General features: G+C 40.7%; 1 protein-coding gene across 1 annotated transcript in view; it reads left to right on the top strand.

The window, feature by feature from the left end:
- The window catches only part of jph3b (junctophilin 3b), a 76219-nt gene that overhangs the window by 19509 nt on the left and 35367 nt on the right, over window positions 1–21343 (top strand). The window contains exons 2-3 of the mRNA XM_008286519.1: window positions 3615–4101; window positions 8321–8686. Coding sequence (XP_008284741.1) covers window positions 3615–4101; window positions 8321–8686 — 853 coding nt within the window. The remainder of the gene's footprint in view (window positions 1–3614; window positions 4102–8320; window positions 8687–21343) is intronic.

The raw sequence follows: 21343 nt of genomic DNA, 5'->3' as shown, positions 1-21343 counted from the left end.
TAACGAATGCCACTGTGAGGATTCATCGTTATTCTGTGGCAGGCCTTATTACTCATGTAGCTGAACAGAAGTAAAGCCCTGCAGCCGGCCCAGCTCATGCATACAGATCAAGCTACACTGTAGGCACTTGTATTGAAATCACAACAAACACATTTGAACATACTTTATAGTTCATCACATATTCACATATATATATATATATATAATTAAATATGTGAACAATAAGGTTATAGTTTGCTTATTTAAATCATGTAATTTAAACTTTGTAAAAAAAACATTTTTTGTTGAAGTTATTAACAGTTTGGGGATTTTTAGAAAAAAATTTTTACAGTTAAAATTTAAATTAATATTTTTTTTCTGTGATTTGAATATATATTGTGTGTAACTAAACAAAGGAGAAAAAAAAGTGTTTTTCAGTCCTTACTATATATAATTCTTCTGTCAAATAATGGCCAATATCTGTAAAATAATTATATTTTTTGATGATTTAAATACAGTTTGTGTTTTAACATAACAGGGCAAATATGTAAAATAACATTTTTAAAAAAATTTTTGCAGTTAAATTTTTGTTGTTTTTATTGCTATGTAACACAGAGTAGCTCCACTGTGGTGAGCTGGTGTGCTCCAGCTGCAGGAGGCCGGGGCTTCATACGTACCAATCAAGTTGAATTACTTCCTCATCAGCTACGTTTTTGCTGAACAAGCAGTTCCTCAAAAACAAACCAGAGCGAGCACAAAACTAATTAGTAATTAGTGAGTAATTAGCAATGAATGAAGAGAAGCATCATTATCCAGACATTAATGAGCTAATCGTCGCATAATGAGTCATTAATATCTCGCAGCCTGTTGTCTAGTAACTCTCTATTATCGACTATACAGACGTCGATATCACGTCGTCTCCTGTTCCTTCACAGTTTTGTTTACTGGACTGTAAAGTGTCACAAAACTTTATCGACAGCTGGTTTGGTTTAACTGTAGAATGCAGTCATATGATAATAATACTATTACTGTAGTGTTTTAGTCTCTGGTTAATCATTTTAGGTACATCTATATTGTAAACACTACAACTGATGATGCAGAATTAAAGAGGAAGTCAGCTGTTGGAAGTTAATTCACTGTTAGTATTTATAACTAAGTACAACTTTACTAAACTCTGGTGAGTCCTTGTATACATCCATTAGCAAACTAACCTGCCTGGTATCCTACTGACCACTTCTAAACTAAAATAAACTGAATTTTGTCATCAGTACTCGATTGTGTTGCTGCTCACATCTAAGATTTGTTTTGCATTCCAGTTACAGTGTTTGTCTGTTAGTGTCTGTTTGATCAATACACAGACGTACACCAGTGCTTGACAATTATGATGTGAAATATGGTGAATAAATATGAAGCATGAGGTCACCTGCTTTGCGATGTGGTCGGGATGCTTTCATCGGGCTGACGTGTGGTTTAGTGCCGTCGGCTGAGAGCGAAGCGTCTTGAGTGCTGACCTCTCAGAGGTCTCAGAAGAAGCTGTTGCAGCTTTTTACTTGTTTTCCACCGTCTCGTGTTATTTAACCTGTTCTGCTGAACGTCCACCAAAGAGACAGAGTTTGCAGTCAGTGATGAGGTCAAAGTATTCAGTGCAAAGCGATGGAGTTAAGGGCTTTTTGACATTATTATAAACCTATGTAGAGCAGTGAAAAGTGAGTTTTCGTTTCGTTTTTGAGCTTTGCAAAGGATAAAGTTTGCATTTATTTGCTTGTTGCCAAAGCATGAGTAGTCTGACTTAGTGGATGTAGACTTAGGATCTGAGTCCTCCATTTCTGAAGTGCAGGAAACAACAACAACCTCTAAGCTACAACCCACCACACTGGAAATGTGAAATGTGCAGCCATGCTTGTTTCATTTCTTTGGTGAATTAGCCATTTTAATGAAGATGCTAGCCACCCTGTGTGCAAATATTCTACCAAAACCAATCCTCCGTGACTAGTTCATAGTAGAATGACACTGAGGTGCAGTCAGACCATAGAGCTGTGGGGAGAAGTTTGGCTGTGCGACGCTATCGTAGGAATGCTAACCGTAGGGTCGGTTGTGCAGATTAACGATGGCGTGCAAATTGTTAGCCTGACTCACCGGATGTAGACTGCTGGTATAAGCCTGCCATTGGTCGCTCATTTCAGGGGGCTTACTTCCTCGCCTTTCACTACCTTCATGCTACCATTTTATAAATGTGGACTTTGGCAGCCCTGCTTGTTTATTTTTCTGTGAATTAGCCGTTTTAATGACGGTGCTAGCCACATGTTCCACCAAAACAAATCTCACGTTACTAGTTTACCGTAGAATGACACTGAGGTGCAGTCAGACTATTCTCCTAGACTGACATAGAGCTGTGGAGAGAAGTCAGAGGCGTGCTAACTGTAGCATCAGTGGCTAAAGTGGAGTTGTGCAGATTAATCACGGTGTGCAAATTGTTAGCCTGACTAACCAGATGTAGACTGTGGGTATAAGACTACAATTGGTCACACATTTCCGGCAGCTTCCTCCCTTTTGCTATCTGCATGTTACTGTATTTAAAACCTCCTTCGCTACAGAAAACAACAACAGAAACTGCTAACCAGCAACCTGTAACAGGTTTAGCAGCCCTGCTTGTTTGATTTTTTTCTGTGAAATAGGCCATTTAGAGACCATGCTAGCCACGCTGCATGCACATATTCGACGAAAACAACTCCCCTGTTACTGTTTTATGGTAGAATGACATTGAGGTGCAGTCAGACCATCCTCCAGCAGTGACACAGTGCTGTGGAGAGAAGTTTGGCTTTGCGACGCTATCGTAGGAATGCTAACTGTAGGGTCGGTTGTGCAGATTAACGATGGCGTGCAAATTGTTAGTCTGACTCACCGGATGTAGACTGTGGGTATAAGTCTGCTATTTTGTCTCAGGTGGATTTCTCCTCCCCTTTTACTATCTGCATGCTAACATTATGTAAATGTTGAGTTTGGCAGCCATGTTTGTTTATTTTTATTTTCCATTTTGATGACAGTGCTCGCCGCTCTACATGCAGATGTTCCACCAAAACAATTCCCTTGTCACTAATTTATAATATAAAGACACTGAGGAGCAGTCAGACTGTTCTCCAGCAGTGACATGGCGCTGTGGAGAGAAGTCTGGCTTTGTGGCGCTATCATAGGAATGCTAGCTGTTGAGTAAGAGTTGTGCAGATGAATGATGGTGTTCAAATGGATGCTCTGATTCACCAGACCTCCCTCCACAGTACTGCTGGAGAATGGTCTGACTCTACCTCAGGGGTGTCCAATCCTGGTCCTGGAGGGCCACAGTCCTGCTTGTTTTAGATGTTTCCCTCTTCCAACACACCTGATTCAAATGATCAGCTCATCATCAAGCTCTGCAGAAGTCTGATAATGATCCTGATCATGTGAATCAGGTGTGTTGGAAGAGGGGAACATCTAAGACATGCAGGATTGTGGCCCTCCAGGACCAGGATTGGACACCCCTGCTCTACCTCATCAACCAATCAGCCAGTATCAATATATATAATATGAATCTTGTAGTTGTTTTTTAAAATGCAGCCCCACTTCCTGTTTCTGAGACATATTTATTCTCCTCCCTTCAGGAACATTTCAGGGCCAGTGGGTTGGCGGGATGCGACATGGCTACGGCGTCCGTCAGAGCGTCCCGTACGGCATGGCGGCCGTCATCCGCTCGCCGCTCCGAACCTCCATAAACTCTCTGCGCTCCGGTTCAGAGCACAGCAACGGCACGGCCCTGCTGGACCGGACCGGGGCCGTGGTTCCCGGTCCCCCTCCCGTCCCCGGCACTCTGTCCACCAGCGTCTCCATGTGCAGCACCGGCAGCAGCGGCAGCAGCCCGGCCGTGTCCCGGGGAGGCTTCGTGCTGACGGCGCACAGCGAGGCCGAGCTGCTGAAGGGGAAGAGGAAGGGCGGCTTGTTCCGGAGGTCCATCCTGTCCGGCCTCAAGCTGAGGAAGTCGGAGTCCAGGAGCTCGCTGGCCTCGCAGAGGTCCAAGCAGAGCTCGTTCAGGAGCGAAGCTGGGATGAGCACCGTGTCCTCTGCGGCGTCCGACATCAACTCCACCATCAGGTAACTACAGCAGGTTCTGCTGCAGGTCCAGGCCCACTGCTGGTAGTGAGGATGCTCTCAAACCATAAAGTCTGCAAGAAAAATCACGAGCATGCAATGAAGGCTTTGGTTTTGTTTTGCAGCAATGCATCCTGGGATCCATTTATGTCTGACATGATTAGAGCTTCAGTAAAAGGCAGCTGGACTTCTCTTTTGGGTTCTTCAATGAGCTTCTTGGAAGAACGTTAAACATCTTCAAGAACTGGAAAGAGAAGTTCAGTCGTTCTCTACTGAAGCAATCATTTCATCTCAAATCATTTTGGACCATTTCTGCACAGATGATCTTGGATTTGCCTGAAATTTTATAGCATAAAATTTGTACATTTATAAAGATGTTTGATAAAATCTTTTAAAAAATTGCCCATCGACCCATTGTCCGTAGGTTTTTCACACATTAAAATGTGAGCTTGTTTGAACAACACTGTAAAAGAACAAATTACGATTTGGAAAAATACCGATTTTTAAAAAATGTTGACATTATTTGTAATTGTAGCCTGTCTGTTTCAGCGTTAACATGTAAATTAATCCTTTTTGTGGGTTTTTACTAGTTATCTGTAATTTAACAAAACTGAAAAAAAACAAACTCTAAAATAACAATTTAAAATGTATCATCCCACATTATACATAATATCAGTAAAATAATATAGTTTTTTTTATTTTTTGGCAAATTTAAATACCATAGAAATGTATGCGTTTAGACTCAAATAATGTAAAAGAACAAATGACCTTTTATAAACATACAGATGTTGGATGTGGACATTATTTGCAGTTGTAGCTTTTTGCTACTTTAGCATCTGTAATTGAACAAATCTGTAAAAGAACAGTTAAAAAGATGATTTACTATTTGTCAGTCCTTTTTAAACATCATGTTCTTTCAAATAAAAGCAAGAATCTGTTAAATAATTATATTTTTTTGCTGAAATACACTACTTGATTAGTACATTAATACTTTTTACTTTTTTTTTTACGAGTAATTTTCTGGAATTTAGGAAAATATGTTAAATAACAGCAAATTGTACAAAAACTTACAGTTAGAAGCTTCCTGTCTGACTTTAAATCGCACAAACTTTTCCTGTTTTAAGTCAGTTAGGATCACCAAAATGATTTCTATTTGCTAAACGCCAGAATAATAACAGAGAGATTTTTTTTTATTGCTTTCTTCAAAGTCAGAAGTTTACATACACTAACATTATTTTATCTTTAAACCATTTGGGAAAGCCCACATGATGATGAACAGCTATAAAACTGTAACTGTTCACTTTTTTATTATTTCTTAATTCAACTTTTCATCGCTGGAGGAGGACAGTTTTGTCTTTTCTCACCAGCGTTGCTTTAAACGCTGGATGTCGTGACTTTGGGACGTGTTCAGCAGCGTTTCTGTGTCACACGCCGGCTCTGTCCCGAGGTAATGAAATGACGCTGTGTGGAGGAGAACCGTCCTTCATCTGGAGGACATAGATTCAAGGCAACAACAGGCACCTGTCCTGCTTAAGTGACTCTAAAATGGATTGGCACGCCGTCCCAATCGGCCAATAGGTCAGAGGTCAGCTTCCCGGTGAGCTGGACCGGTGCCGGTTCCGGTTATTCGTTGAGTCACTCAGCGTTAAGCCGATTGTGTTTGTTCCCTCTGTTCTGCTGTCGTCCATTGTTTTCCTCACCAATCGTTTCAATCAGAGTCGATTAGAAAGTGAACAAGCTGGTTTAAAAACAAAAAAAGAAAAGTCCGCGTGTGCGTCAGATTCCCAGTACGCTGGATTGAGGCGGCTTATTTTGAAAAGCACCAATTACCAGACGACAACAGTCAGCAGCTCTTAACCTGTTTGTTGGCAAAGTGTCTGACAGCAGCTTATCAGGTCTGATTGATTATTGGCGAAGCCGAGCAGGAGAGAAACTTCTAGGATTTTCATTAGACTGCTGCAAACATGCCCAGAAAAGGCTTCTTTAAAGGATAAAACACATCAAAAGTATTGCTGTTAATCAATTATTTACCGATGTGTTAGTTTTTTATCAGTGGATGGTGCATGTTGTGAACATATTACAGAAATAAATCATGTGCCGCGGCCGGCGAAAACATACCGTGGGGAAATATAAATCTAATTAATGGGCCTGAGGAGGCGAGATGAAAACAAGTCAGCAGGACACTTATTATTATTCTGGACCAACAGAGGAGCTGTGCAGAGGCTTTCTGACCACGCAGGAGTCTGTGTGGATGGACAGGGACGAGCAAATTAAGAGGAACGCACTGGTTCTTAATTTTTTGGGGGGTTCTTCATAAGACGTCCTGGAGAGAAAAAGGTGCATTTTCATTTTAAAATGCGTTTCATCTCATTTATAGATGTTTTTGCACTAAAATTATTAGAAGGAGCTGCAACTTGTTTAGAGTAAACTGGAGACAGGAAGAAACAGCAAGTTGGAAGAGCTCCAGAGTGAAGCCAACAGCAACCAAAGATCTGTTAAATGCAACTAGAACGCTTTGTTTCACTGTTTTTAAGGTAATTTTTTGTCACACACCAGCCTGAGCTGCAGTAACTAATTGGAGTCTAGAAGCTTCTCTGGTTCAATGTAGCTTCAAAATTATCAGAGGAATGAGCAAATTAAGATCCATATCTGAGAGACACTGTGAATGCATCTGTTTTGGGTTTTTAGGATTCTTCAGAAGATATTCTGTTAAGAAAAAGTGTATTTTCAGTTTCGTGACTGTGGTTTAAAAATGTGTTTTATCTCTTTCATGGGTGTTTTTGCTCTAAAGTTATCAGAAGTAGTTGCAACGTGTTTAGAATAAACTGAAAAAGGGAAGAAACAGCAAGTTGTCAGGACTCCAGAGTCAACCAAAGATCTGTTTACTGCGACTACAATACTTTATCTTGATATTTTAAAGCAAATTTTTGGTGTCAAAAGCAACTAATTGGAGACTAGAAGCTTCTCTGGTTCCCATTTAGGCAACATCTGTAAAACGTAGCTTCAAAAATACCCAAGGGATGAGCAAATTAGGAGAAATATCTGAGAGACACTGTGAATGCATCTGTTTTGGAGTTCTTTTTAGGATTCTTCAGAAGATATTCTGTCAAGAAAAAGTGTATTTTCAGTTTCGTGACTGTGATTTGAAACTGGGGTTCATCTCTTTTATGGAAGTTTTGCTCTAAAATTATAAGAAGCAGTTGCACCGTGTTTAGAATAAACTGGAAACGGTTGGAAACTGCAAGTTGTCAGGACTTCAGAATGCAGCAAACAGCAGCCAACGTTCTGCTCTGGAGAACATGTTATTTTGCTACTTTCAAGCTAATTTTTTGGAGACCAGAAGCTTCTCTGGTTCCCATTTAGGGAGCATCTGTAAATTGTAGCTTCTTCTGAGAGTCTGCATGCAAGGCTTCAAGGGAACTTCTGTAAATTGTAGCTTCAAAAAGCCCTGAGGGAAGAGCAAATTAAAAGAAATATCTGAGAGACACTGTTCCTAAGTTATTTTTTTCAAGAAAAAGGCGCATTTTAAAAATGTGTTTCGCCTCATTTCTGGATGTTTTTTACTCTAAAACTCTGAGGATTAGTTGCAACGTGTTTAGAATAAATTAGAAAGCGAGGACGCAGCAAGTTGGCAGGTCTGTGTGCTTTTCTATCAGCTTCACGCTGAAACTCAGAGCCTGATAAACATTTGCGGAGCGTTCGTATATAGCTGATTCAATATCGGACGACGCTTACATTTTTAAATGATGATCCTCATTCCTGAAACACTCCCTTGGACATTTTCCACTCATTACTTTTCCTATTCATGCACCTGCACTGTTTCATTTCCATTTGGATCAGTTTTGTCTTGCAGTGATAAGCATTGATAACGTCTGGAAAACATTTTTGGAAAGTTGGTTTGAGAACGTTCCTCCTTTCTTGTCATAGAACATAATCTGTGTTCCTGACAACATCTTCTGAGTGTTGACATTAGAACATCATATGAACTCTATAAGAACGTTATTGTAAATGGAGACTATTCTTAAAACGTTCTTTGTATATTTGAATATCACATTTTCTTTCGACATTATTAGAACTTGCAGGTGATTCAACAAATGTTCTAGAAACGTTCCCTCCACTGGTTACCTGCTAACCAACCATTTCTTGTTCTTCATAACCTTCATTTGACTCATAAATAGGATTTACTTCCAATCTAACCCGATGTGACCTTTCACCTCTGCAGCCTTGGCGACGCGGACGCAGAGCTGGCTGTCGCCGACGACGACGTGGATGCCACGGCGACAGAGACGTATTGCGGCGAGTGGAAGAACGACAAGCGGACCGGGTTCGGGGTGAGCCGGCGGTCCGACGGGCTGCAGTACGAGGGCGAGTGGCTGAGCAACAAGCGTCACGGCTACGGCTGCACCACGTTCCCCGACGGCACCAAAGAGGAAGGGAAGTACAAGCAGAACATCCTGGTGAGCGGCAAGAGGAAGAACCTGATCCCCCTCCGGGCCAGTAAGATCCGAGAGAAGGTGGACCGGGCCGTGGAGGGAGCGCAGAAGGCGGCCGACATCGCCCGGCAGAAGGCTGAGATCGCTCTGTCCAGGTAGGAACTCCCAGAGAACCACTTTGTTCTGATGGTGCATTCCAGTATACGTACTACCAAACTGTCCAGTGACCAGAAGAACATTTAGTTTGCCCAGAATACCTGGGTCTTCTTGACATCCGTTTGCGTACTTTCCTGGGCTGTCTGACCCACAATCTTCTTCACAGTTACGGTGTCTTGCACCAATATAAACAAGACCCTACTGCACCACAAACTATGACAGTCAAAGCTTAAGGCGCAATAGTATGACGAATATGTCCCAATTGTACGCATACTGTATGAAACATTACATACTTTATGAAACATTACATACTTTATGAAGGCAGCTGCAGTACGTTTAAGTTTATTTATACAGCACATTTAAAAGTGATGCACCTTATTAGTCAGACTGCAACAGAATAAGTGCACAAAGCAGTCAGTTTGTAAAAGACAATAAAATACACAAAATAATCAAACAAGGAAAAACTGTAATCAGAAAAAACTACTTCATGCAAAATCAGGAGCTTCTGGCCGCTGCTCGACACCTCCAGAAAAACTCTTAAATGAACCACTGTCGACCTAAAGCGAAGACAGATTCAGTCGCTGCGTGATGTTTGTCTTGGAAACACATTCTGGTGAACTGTTTTTGTAATAAAAGTTTCCAAACCAGCCGCCGTGTTGGTTCGGTTTAAAATCCACAAGCAGCTAGCTGTAGAAAAAGGGACACCACAAAATATTCCTTTTCCATTTCTTCGCGTACATTAAACCTGCAGAGCAAACCTTTTGTCTCCCCCTTGTGGCGGTGAGAGTAATCACACAACCACTGCTTTATCGCCGTCTTTTTTTGGGCTGTAATCTTTCTTCTGAACACCAAGTTTTCTTTTCATCTCATAACCTGTTCTCGGACTACATTTTTCCACCGTAGTCGCCAACTCCATTGCTAGCGTTGCTCCCGTCTTCAGCTCTGGCAACTCAGCCATCGCTGGTTGATGTAAAATCTCATGGAAACCAGATTTAAAACTCTAGTGTTCTGCAGAATCCACCAGTATTTGTGTGAGCTTGTTATAACTACTTTCATAACTTGATTCCTTAACTTGTTTTCCTTTATGCTAAGCTATGCTCATTAACTCAAACTTCATGTTTCTCTGCTAACTCCTCGCAAGAACATAATAGTGTATTCAATAACATAATTCTTTTAAAACCTCCTTTAAAGGATGTAACATATCCTGATTTTCCTGCTCTAGAGTATTTATTCGTGCGGTTAAAGTGACTTTAGCAGGATTAATTAATCTGCCTGTACCTGTAACTGCACTGAATCTGGACAATAACGCGGCATTTTTACGCCTAGAGACCAATAATTTGACCAATTAGATTCCATTAAAAGACAGCAGCAGACGCTCCAACAGCATCCTGACTGAGGTTACAGCTAGTCTCATGATGTTGTTTTACACAGAGGTTACAGGACTTTGGCTAATGCTGCTAACGCCGTAGCTTCACATGCTTTTATTATTCTAATTGAGATCAATGACAGATTAAGAGCAGGATTAAGGTGAAGGTGAAATTAGGGGTTAAGGAGGCTGCAGCAGAAGAGAAGCAGCAGCGGCGGCGGCGGCGAGGCTTTGATGAAGCTGCTGCATGGAAACGAGAGCTCATTACGTCCCTGCTCATTCGACTAAAACAGCGTCGGGGGTTGTGATGTTAATGGGCGTGTCGCGACCTTCGCCGCGGAAACTTTTTGGACGAGAACACAAAACAACAGTTTTTTTTGTTTTCAGCCCGCAGTAAAATTAATTAGCCGTCCTGGGACCCGAAGATACGAACAGGCGACACGTTGATGCTGTCGTCGGCCGGCAGAAGTCGGCCTTTGACCCGTTTCGGCGCCTCGTCGTTTTCAAGGAGGCGGGTTACGGTCGCCGTGGCTTTGTGGACAGCGAGGAATTTTAAACAAGTGTCAAGGTGAAAAAATGTAACCACGGAGGATACAAACTCCCACGGTTCATTTGTATCCTCCAAAAGAGTTCTGAAAAGAAACGCAGAAGGTCACGAGTAAAATATTCGCTGCTCCCCAGCGGCTGTATCGCAGTATAGTCCTGAACTGCTGCCAACAGCCTCCACAATCAGAAAAGTGACAAAATATGATATATTTTGAGGTGGTTGCCGAAAGTTTAGAGAAGCAGGCCTGTGAATTGGCCGTCACTGCTTAAAGCCCCAACAGGATAAATAACTTCTGCAGAAAACACAATAAGTCACCTTCTCCTGGATCACACCACTCAACTTTTCTGCTGCCGCTCCATGTTTTTGCAATTATCCTACAGCACAAGATGGCAAAAATCCCACTTGTGCATCTAATAAATCAGAAATGTTAAAATCATACATTTATAAAGGGGAAAAAACTGCCTAGATACACATTTTTAAAAAAATTCTAAATCAGATAAAAACAGCTTTAACTGATCAAAACTATTACAATAACATATCACACTGGACTGAGATGGATAAAGTCAACTTATAGCACCAACAAAACCAGCATGTATTTATACTAAAGCAGGGCTGGTTAAAGAAAATACTTCAGGAAACACTGCTGGTAATAAAACCCTCACTCAGGCTTTTTTATTTTAATCCAACAGGTGTGTCTCGCTGTGTTGGATCTCCATTATATAATATATTTATGGTTCCTACCTTAGAAAAACAATCATGTTCATGATTGAAGCCTCAGCTTGGTGCCAAAGTGTTGGTTCATGTGACGTCCTGGGTGAAGAGAACCCAAGTTCATCATTTAATTAATTTATATTTTTAATTAAGGTACATTTATTTGTAGTTATCTGTTTTCACTTTGATATGAAATACTCTTTTTTAGGGGTAAACACTTGTCAAAAAAATAAAAATAAATTGAATTAATCACGATTTAATGTGGCACCGTCGCCTCGCAGCTAGAAGGTCACTGGTTCGCGTCCCAGTGAGGACACCTGGAGCTTTCTGCATGTTCTCCCCGTGCAGCGTGGGTTCTCTCCGGGTTCTCCATCCTCCTCCCACACAGTCCAAAAACATGTTGAGGTTAATTGGTGATTCTAAATTGTCTGTAGGTGTGAATGTGAGTGTGCTTGGTTGTCTGTCTCTAAGTGTAGCCCTGTGATAGACTGGTGACCTGTCCAGGGTGTCTCCTGCCTTCACCCTGAGTCAGCTGGGATAGACTCCAGCCCCCCATGACCCTAGTGAGGATTAAGGTGTAGAGATGATGGATGGATGATGTTGAAAAGCAACTAAATGTGAAAACCTCCAACCTACTTTTTATAGGCTCTTTAAATCCAACTATTTTAGAAAATATAAACGTGCCATCTTAAGCATCTCTTCTCAATCTCTTCTGACTTGCATTTCTTAACCTAAATATTAGTCAATCGTATTTATAATACGATGGCAACAACTACACTTTCAGCTTGTAACTGAGGCGTGTGGTTCTGCTTTGTCGCTGTGATGTTTCGAACCTCGGCCTGAGATGTACGTGTGCTTGTTTAGTGGTCATGCTGTGCTGAGTTCACCCTGCAGCTGGAATCGTCCTCACTCAGCATAAAGCTGATCTGAACTACATATCGCATCCTGCTGCTTTGCAACTTACCGTTGTGTGTGAACAATGGAAAAAGAAGCAGCGGCTCAAACGCTAACCGGAGCAGTTCTGTCGCTGTTGTGTTGAGAGAAGAGAGAGCTGCAGAGTGACAGCAGTCTCCGTGAATGAAAAAGGGGGTTAGCTTTACCATCTGATTAGCAGCTGACCTTGGAGGGGATCAATAATGTAATAATGTGTTGCACTCTGACTCCGCGGTCGATAGCTGCGACTTATGTACAGTATACGTGTTCGGAGGCCGACGACCACAAGTGGTTTTCTGGAGGATTTAGAAAAAAACACAGGAGGTTGTAGAGAGGAAGTAGAGAAATGGAGCACGAATGAAGACACAAAGGCGAGATGGAGGGAGATTTCCGCATTATGCCAACAATGCTGGCAGGCGGCCCGAGAGCAGAAAGAGGCCAAAGCGAAGACGAACCTGCTCCACTTGCTCGTAAGCTCGCTTGCGTAGTGTGTGAATGCAGCTGCTGAACACGGCGAACATGCAAGATGAGCTGAATAAGAAACAATCCTATTAGTCCTGATGACAGGCTGGTGCTGAGGGCCCGGTGAGCTGCAGCTGCTCGCACCACGCAGCGCCAACACGCAAGAAACGCAGGTAGATTAGCGGTTAAACAAAAAAAACAACACATCTGTGTCTCATTTTATTGTGTTATGATGATGAAGTCTCTCCCTTCTTGTGTAATCTCCTGTTTTATAGTCGTACTCGTGGCAAACTGCAGGTTTTACGTCCAGTGTAACGGCCCGGTGATGATACCTGGAGGCCTCGTCCACGCCAGTAAATAGCTAATATCATACATAATTATGTGTGATGACGTAATAATGTTTTTACACAACGGACTTAGAAGCTGTTTTTAGGCTGCTGTTTGTTACAGATAAGACATTATGGGACAGCGTCAGACCTAAATGACCTTCAATACAAGATCAGGTTTAAATGTATGACGTTTGAAGTTTAAGGTGCAGCTGTCAGTTGGAAATAAGCGGCTGCATCAGTAAAATATTATTATAAACGTTTATTTCTGTCTTGCACCATTTGCAGTAGCGGCACTTTTTACTGTCATAAATATTATATTCCTCATTGTTCTCCATTAAAACAACGTGTTGACTGAAGCAGCTGCACACGATCGTTTCATTTAGTGCAGAAGAAGAGTCACGTGACGCCTTAAACGCCTCTTTTTATGTGAAGAAGTCTGAAGTAGAAAGTCTGAGTTGACAAAGAAAGTTTAGAACCACCTTCGTGATACCTGTGATCTGTGGCTGGGGCTTTGGTTTTATCGATTCGGTTTACACAAAGAAAGCCTGGATATGCCAGGTTCGCCCCTCTGCTTTTTAAAAAGTTTGCCAACTCAAAAACTTGTGTTCTAAATAAATAAGTAACATGTTCCTTTTGAATATCATGGAGACACCAGTTAGAACAGCTTATTTTGTTATATTCAGCTTAAAATTACAAGTCATGTTAAACACTTACATTTCTAATTTAATGATTTATGTGAACGTTTACGTTGTTGATATTATTTGTGACACAATAATGTTGGAAATGCATCAACTTAATATTTTTGTTATTTTACCCTGAACGTCTGCATTTGTTGATTTAAAATTTAAATTTAAGTTGAGAAAACTTAGTGAAACTGGTTTGTTGATACATTTTTCTTCATCTTGAGTTTGAGTTTTAATTTACATGAAAACACGAGTTTCATTAACAATTTATTTTTATGATTAAACTTTTTAAATTAAAAAACTAAAAAAAAAAAAGTATGATTCAATTTAAAAACTCATGTTAGATGCATGATTGCAAGATTTAAAAAAAAAAAAAAAAAAGATTTAGTTGTACTAACTTAATATTGTGTGTAGTTCAAACCTAAATTTCTGCGTTCGTTGATTCAAAATCAAAATTTAAGTTGAAGTAACTTAATGAAATTAGTTTCATAACTAACATTTTTCTTCATCTTGACTTCAGGATTTAAAGTTTTCTTCCCTATAACTTAAACACACTTTTTTATGTCTATTTTTATTTGCCAACTTCAAACATGTGTTAATAACAATAGCATTAAAGTATAAAACACATTTCTTTTAAATTACACAAAATACCTGGTTGGAACAACTAAATTTTTTATAAGTCGTCAACTTAAAATCTTGTGTTTATGCCACCAATCGTTAAGTAATTAAAAATACCTTTGATTGTACTTTAGTTTGTTGGTTGAATATAATTTCATTAGATATCAAAACTCAAAGAGATCGATGCAAAATGCTGCGTTCATACTTTTTGTTGAGCCCAAATGTTATTTTTTCAGAGTGTGGTGCTTTGATCTAAATGTTAGCATCTGATTTGCCAGTTTCAGTTTCTTTCGTCCTTCTGAACTTCCTTTTAAACCCTTTAATCGTCTGAGTTTCTGAGTCCTGATTCTCCCTGTAAGTTTGTCCATAAGAACAGACAAACTCCTCCTAAACTACTTCAGTGAAGCTTCAGTAGTGTTCAGCTAAACAGGATCTTCCCCCTCGTGAACCCTGTGATTGCATCGCTGCTGTCGGACTGAAATATTTCAACACGTTTCTCTAAAATGCACCTTCAGCGTCTCACAGTTCTTCTCTTTAAATCTTTAAAGCTGCTGTTGAGCCCACATGTGGATCCGTCGAGGTTAAGACGTTAAAAAAAACTGAAATAAAGCCTCTGACATGTGCTAATATCATAACAGCAGCACTTAATGTATGCTGAGGAGGATTGTGTCGGGATATTTAGAGGGCAGGAGCTCATGCACAAAGGGGGCCTTGAATTATTTTTGGGGAGGGACAGAGTGTCCTTGTTTAAAGTAGGGTGCCACTTTATGCATGCTTAAAGCAGATAAACCCAGATCTCAGAGCAAGAACGACTTGCAGGAACTTATTTCATGTGTCAGAGTAGAAGAGGAAAAAAAACGGAGAAGATCAGTGAGGCCCAGTGCAGCCTAAGTAATCACCACCTAAATAAACGCAGGATTACAAGATAACAAAACATCTAATTTAATCATTTATATCAACCTTTGAAGGTGCTAACATTGTTTGTGATGTTAGCATAGGAATGTTGGTAATGGCATCAACTTAACATTATGTGCAATTTAAACTTAAATTTCTGCATTTGTGGATTTAACATCAAAATTTAAGTTGAAGGAACTTCATGAAATTGAATAGATCTTTTGATATTTTTTCTTCATCTTGATATTGAAGCAACTTAATTAGCAGTCTTAATTTGTCAACTTCATGTTAATAGTTATAGTTATTAAGTAGATGACACTTAAAAGTTGTTTTAAACAACATGGTAGGAGGTGGGACTATTTAGTTTTTGAGTAATCAACTTAAAAACGTGTTTCTGGCCATTAGCTGCTCATTAAAAATACCCCAAACTCACATTAGTGTGTTGCTTAAAGATAATTTCATGAGAAGTTGTTATAATTCAAAAAGTTTGATGCAAAATGTTGCACCATTTTTAATTTCTTTTTAAATTTACTTTGATTTATCGCTGACTTTATATAGAAGATGAATAGCTTTACATGTTTTGTAAATGGTCTGCATCTATGTATAGTGCTTTTTAACGTTTATTTGCGCACTAAAAACTTTTTATTGGAAGGAAAAAGAACTCAAAAACACAGTAAGACGCAGTTAATTGTCCATTTTTCACTCATTGCTTTTTATTTCCATGCACCTGCGCCGCTCTGTTTCCATTTTGAGCCATTTCTTGGCACCGTTTCAGTGTTTTTGGAGCCTTTCCATCGCAGTCAGGTCTCCAGGTTTGATGCCGTCGTCGAGTCTGAACACAGACCAAAAGCTAAACCTGTGACTCACTGATACACGACGACCGGCGGTGTAGCCGATGATGCGGCACAGACGGCCGGGTGGCTTCAATCGCCGACTCCAATCTGTCTTTGTTGCAGCGCTGTTTGTGCACATATTCAACAAATGAGATGTAACAAGTTATTTCATCAGTTTGTTTTTTTTGTGTGTGTGTGTGTTTGAAGGCCAGACGTGCTTGTTTTTTTTTCTTCTTGCATTTAGCCTTTATGCTAAGCTAGGCTAACAGCTTAAACTGAAACCAATCTACTGATGGCACTTTGGGGGGAAAACAAGCAACTAATCATAGTCTGTTTTCCAAAATGTCTTTCCTTTAGTAACACATGAGTACAGTCTGAGTACTGCGGTTTGTTTTCTATATATTAGCGATCCTTTAGCAGTTTCTAGACTTTTTTTTTGCTCCATTTTTACTCACTGTGGGCTCATTTTTCTCTGATTGGAAACAGAGAGAACCGAGACATGTCTTTATGTTTTAATGACAAAAGTCACAAAAACAGACCCAAAAAACCCTTAATTTTGCTAAAACTGGAACAAGCAAAACAAAGCATAAACTACATTTTTCAAAATACCAACACTGGAAAAATAATTTGATCACATATACTGTAAACTTTTACTACTTTTTTAGTTTTTAGTTCACTTGAAAAGTCTGGTTTTCTCGTGACAGAGTCGTCAGCTGCTCTGAGAAAAGCAGATTGATGTTTTTTACTGAGTCTAGTTCCTACAAAGACTATTTTTGAAATTTTTTTAAGCAAGACATTTAGAATAAAATGATTTTTGATTAAATATCCTGATTCTAAGCTTGGATTTGGGATACGTTTCCCAACTGAACTGCATGATGCGTTCAAAGGCCGTCAGTTTTTACAGTTTCTGGCTCTGATAAATGGTGTCATGTTTGCATTTAAAGACCAGATACCTTTTAAGCCTTCCAGCTGGTTTTTGGAGTTCAGACGGTTAAAATTCGGCCCAGATTCAGTCTGTGCCTCTGCAGTCTCCTGTTCATCAGATTGGTTGTCGTGGTTGAAACAGGTTGCTGCTGCAGCTCTTTACTTGCAGTTTCTGCAGCTTTGTTCTGGCCTGTGTTGTATTTACTGAAGCTGCAGTGTTGCTGCACGACGGCTTCTGTTTCTCCAGAATTTGGCTCATGTTTGCTGTTGACTTAAAACCTCCTATCTGCTGTTTAGCATGTCAGCTGCTGTATGTGTGTGTGTGTGTGTGTGTGTGTGAACATGCAGCGATTGATTTTTTTTTGCCATTCAGGAAACAATAATGTCAGATAATTGATGTGTTCATAAACCAGAAAATACATGAAAACACTACAAAATGTTCAATACAAGAGCAGCAAAATGTCTTTAATGCATCAGATAATCTCCTCAGTTTGGCTTCCTGGAAACAGAAATAGTCAAAACTCTAAATTTATACCGGATTTAAAACCCACAGCATGTTCGTCGGTGTCTGGGATCAGGCATTTGAAAGCGCACAAAGTTCACGACACGCTGCTGGATCTTGTCAGCGGGAGCAGCAGCAGGGAAACATGCACATTTTACTAATTCGTCGAGCAACAAAGCGGCGACTCTGCGAATGTTTGCTGGGCGCAGGACGGGCAGGAGATGCGGGTTTTCCAGGATGGTGGCACAAATCCAACTCTCCTCTCCAGAATAACCCGACTGTACGTACAGTTTTAGCTCTCGGCTCCTCCGTCTAACCCAGATTCAGGCAGCAGCGTTGCACAGCACAGGACAGCCTCACTTTCTCTCAGCGTGTCCCAGAACAGCGCAGCAGGGTATTTCCTAGTGGAACACCGGGAGAAACCCTGAGAGGTGAAACAGTCACAGGATAATTTGCTGCAGTTCTCTTTCTTGGAGCGAAATGAAAGCAGGATGGCAAACTGGTTCAAGGATGATGCGGCTCCTTCTCTGACTTTGTGGAGTGTTTCGTCAAGTGTCAGGCGGCCGGTTTCGAATGTTTATATGACTTCTTAAAGATAAAATAAGATAAGATAAGATAAGATAAGATAGTACTTTAATAATCCGAAAGGAGAATCTTCTCCCAGATATTGCTCAAAAAACAAAAACAGAAGAGCAGCACCTCAGAGAAAAGCAGTTCTGAGTGTGCAGAATATAAAAAATGAAGAAGTGACACTGGTCATGATTTTTAAGTAGTAAAGTTACACATGATAATGAAATTTAAATATTAAGTTTATTTTTCTATATATACATTTTTTCCATTACTTCAACAGTCTCTACGTGCCTCTGTGTTTATTTAAAGTATTTTTTTTATTGCTTTTTGTTAGTCCTTTTTAGTTCTTGCGTTATACAAAAGTCCTAAAAGAAAAAAAATGCAACACATAAATTAAAATATTGTACATGAAATATACATTTTGCACATCATGCTTAAATTTTGCACATGAAATTGATATATTGCACATTAAGCATTGCACACAAAAAATAAAATATTGCAGCTGAAAATGAAGTATTGCACAATGAACTGAAAAAATACACGTAGAGTTGAAATCATGCACATGAAGCTAAAATATTGCACATGACAAAAAAAATTGTGCATATTTAGCTGCAATATTGCACGTAAAGATCAAATTTTGAACACAAAAATTAAGTATTGCACAAAAATAAAAATCTTTTTGCACATTCAGCTGAAAAATTGCACCTAAAAATTACATATTGTGCATAAACTTGAAATATTAGACATAAAATCAAATCATCCATCCATCATCTTTATACCGCTTAATCCTCACTAGGGTCATGGGGGGCTGGAGTCTATCCCAGCTGACTCAAGGTGAAGGCAGGGGACACCCTGGACAGGTCACCAGTCTATCACAGGGCTACACTTAGAGACAGACAACCAAGCATACTCACATTCACACCTACGGACAATTTAGAATCACCAATTAACCTCAACATGTTTTTGGACTGTGTAGGAGAACCCAGAGAGAACCCACGCTGCACGAGGAGAACATGGAGACTCCACCCAGAAGGATCCCGGGTGTCCTCACTGGGATGTGAACCGGTGACCTTCTAGCTGCGAGGCGACGATGCTAATCAAAATATTGCACATGAAAATAAACTATTGCACATGAAATAGCCTCACTACACATGATACCTAAACTGATATTACATAATACAGTGAGAAAGCAATGCTGCACAGGACACTGACATTATTGTTCAGATTTAAGTCTCGGGTGTTTCAGCTTCCTGGAAAAAGGGAGGAGCAGGGAGGTCAAAGGTCGGCTTTGTTTCCAGATCTGAATCCTTCAGCTGGTAGAACTGCAGCGTCGGTTCGTGTCCACGTGCCTGATGTTACAGTAAATCCAGGATTTGTTTGTGTGTGTGTGTGTGTGTGTGTGTCTGTGTGATAGCAGGCTGATGTGCCCTGATTACTGTTGTCACATGTACTGATGTAAGTGATGTGTCATCAGGCTACCTGTGATTAGTTAGTACCAGATAAATACACCAGTGACTCAGTGTGCTTTGTGGACGGAGCCATTCACTGCAATCCTGTGACCTCGTTTCATCAGCGACGCACACTACCTCACGCGCGCTCAGCGTTTCCGCCGCTTCAGAGGACGTCGCGTTGACTTACATTCATTATCCGGAGACCTTAAACCAAGTCTTAATACAAATAATGCCTGTTTTCCCTTTTGGGTTTTTTTTTTTTTTGCTGTTTGTCCCCACAACATGTAAACAGATTCGTGTCCCCACAACATGAGCAACCCGAGCACACACACACACACTCTGTTCGCAGTGATGCAAACCGGAAAGCTCTGCGAGATATGAATCATCCCCCTCATCATCATCATCAGCTGGTTCAGAGCGATGACAGAGATGATGGAGGAGCTTTAGTGCGTGAGTCCCGGATTAGACTTTCTCTCTGCTGTAAGCTCATCTCATTGTGTTTGGTTGTCTTCCTCAGTGAGTATCTGCTCCATCGCTCTGCCTCCTCTTTGTTTTGATTCTCCTTGTGTCCTTCTTCCCTCGTCCTTTCGGCCTTGTCGCCGCCGCTCGTTCACTTCGCCCTCTTAAAGGTGCAACATGTAGCGTTTTGAACGTCAATGCATCAGTTGTCAAAGTGTAGTCGCCCTTCACTTAATGAACTCCAGACACTCAGAGCTATCAAATGACTTATTGGAGATGTAAATTAGAAGTGGGGATGCATAGTCGCTTCTGAAATGTATTTCTGTTCATGTGCTTGTGAGTGAAACTGTTGAGATTTTAGGATGTTTTGCTTCCGTAAAGCAGACTAATGTGAAGTAAACATCCAAAAACACACATTTAGGTGTTCATTTTTCTATATTTGTCTATTTGTGAGTTCAATCACAATACATGTCCTTCTCAAAATGCATTTTTCTCACACTCCATAACTATAAATCTCCACTTCAGTAGCTCTTATGTAAACCAATCGCTCCTTGTTGTAGCTGAGAAGACAAGGTTGACTCAGCTGTGACCAACAGTCATGTGAGGAAAATTCAGAGAGCCTAATATAATAATATCAGAAAATTTCCAAGGCGGAATATTCCTTAGAGAGCAGTTAAATCCATCATTAAGTAATGGAAGGAATATGGCACATACGTGAATCAGTCCAGAGCAGGTCATCTTCAAAAATTTAAGTGACTGCAAGACAGAGCAGAGTGACGGAGTCCACCAAGACAGCTGTGACCCCTCTGAAGGACTTACAAGCTGTACATACAACAACTATTGCCTGTTCTTCACCAGTCAAAGCTCTATGGGAAGGTGGCAAAGAGACGGACACTGTTGAAATATCTCATATTAAATCCGCACTAGACTAGACTAGACTCTGAAGTCAACAAGAGAAAGTTTCATTTGTCTGATGAGATCAAAATGTGACTTTCTGGCCATCAAACTAAATGCTATGTGTGGATACCAAACACTGCACATCATCACAAACGCACCATCCCCACTGTGGAGCATGGTGATGGCAGCATCATGATGTGAAGTACGGTGGTGGCAGCATCATGACATGAAGCATGGTGGTGGCAGCATCATGACGTGAAGCATGGTGGTGGCAGCATCATGACATGAAGCACGGTGGTGACAGCATCATGACGTGGAGCATGGTGGTGGCAGCATCATGATGTGGAGCACGGTGGTGGCAGCATCATGACGTGAAGCACAGTGGTGGCATCATCATGACGTGGAACATGGTGGTGGCATCATCATGACGTGAAACATGGTGGTGGCGGCATCATGACGTGAAGCACGGTGGTGGCA

This window comes from Stegastes partitus, unplaced genomic scaffold, assembly GCF_000690725.1.
Source record: "Stegastes partitus isolate 25-593 unplaced genomic scaffold, Stegastes_partitus-1.0.2 Scaffold458, whole genome shotgun sequence".
In the NCBI taxonomy this organism is placed as follows: domain Eukaryota; kingdom Metazoa; phylum Chordata; class Actinopteri; family Pomacentridae; genus Stegastes; species Stegastes partitus.
Note: the sequence above shows the minus strand (reverse complement) of the source record. Positions and strands in the feature narration are given on the sequence as shown.